Consider the following 1,003-nt stretch of genomic DNA (forward strand, 5'->3'; position numbering starts at 1 on the left):
AGCGCGAGGCCCCGCCCCAGCAACGGCGACGGGGCCGGCAGCCGCCGCCCTCCCGCCCGCGGGTTCGAGTCCCCCCGCCCCGGCGCCGGCCTCGGCCCCAGGGTGCTGCTGCCCGCCCGGGGCCATCCCTGGCCGGTCACCCGCCCCCAGCCCGTGCGCAGCGGCCAGCAGTTCTCCTCTGGCCTCCTGCGGAGTGCCGGCACACCTGAGGCCTCCCAAACTCATTGCACCGAGTGGCCTCACTTTTATTTGTGTCGGATTCTCCTGACGTTTTCCTGCCTTGCGGGAGGGGAAGCTGCCACCGTGCCCCGCCGGCTTCCACCTCTGCTGCCCCGAACTGCAGCATCCCAGCAAAACGCAGCGCCTGCCGCGGCGCCCGGTGCTTGGCCACTCAGCACCGCAGGGCTGGGGCTCCCAGCAAGGCGTCCAGCAGCCGTCCCTGCCCCAGCCCCGCGGGGGCCTGCTGGTCCCCACGGCACGCAGCGGCCAAGGCTGCAGCCACGGGCCCCTGGCTGCGCACTCAGCCCGGCCGTGGCGCAGGGCACGGCACAGGCGCCTGCCCACCCGCTCTGCCCCCGGGTGCGCAGAGCCCAGGGCCCCCTGCCCTTGGCATCTCGGCTCCGGCTCTGCAGCCCTGTGTGCGGCATCCAGGCCTGCCCTGCTGCTGCTCTCCCGCCTGCCCAGGGTTTGCTGGGACCCCTTGGCACCCCCAGGTCCTCCTCAAACCCTGGGGTTMCCCCTGCACCTCACAGGATCCCCTTTGCACTCCAAGAGCCCTCTGCATCCCTGGATCCCCCTGGTACCCAGGGAACCCTGTGCACCCTCTCGGGTCCCCTCTGCCCCCAAGGTCCCTCTTGCAGGTCATCTGCGCACGCTGGGGTCCCCTCTGCACCCCCAGGACTCCCTTGCACCCTGGGGTCCCCTCTGCCTCTCTGGGTCCTCCTTGCATCCTGAGATCCCCGCTGCCGGCTCCGCACCCGCCGCGGCTCCCCCGCATCCCCGG

At 72.8% G+C, this 1,003-nt stretch overlaps 1 protein-coding gene across 2 annotated transcripts in view; it reads right to left on the reverse strand.

Moving 5' to 3' along the window:
* Window positions 1-1,003, reverse strand: part of DRC4 (dynein regulatory complex subunit 4) — a 14,214-nt gene that overhangs the window by 9,597 nt on the left and 3,614 nt on the right. The window contains exon 1 of one of the 2 annotated variants that reach the window (XM_085305739.1): window positions 206-971. The exons of the other annotated variant lie outside the window; for it this stretch is intronic. Within the exon in view, the coding sequence (XP_085161865.1) occupies window positions 206-346 (141 nt within the window). The 5' untranslated portion in view covers window positions 347-971. Of the gene's footprint in view, window positions 1-205; window positions 972-1,003 lie in introns of those variants that run through there. 2 annotated transcript variants of the gene reach the window in all.

Source organism: Rhea americana, unplaced genomic scaffold (genome assembly GCF_003343005.1).
Source record: "Rhea americana isolate MKP2758 unplaced genomic scaffold, rheAme1 scaffold_226, whole genome shotgun sequence".
NCBI classification, from domain to species: Eukaryota; Metazoa; Chordata; class Aves; order Rheiformes; family Rheidae; genus Rhea; species Rhea americana.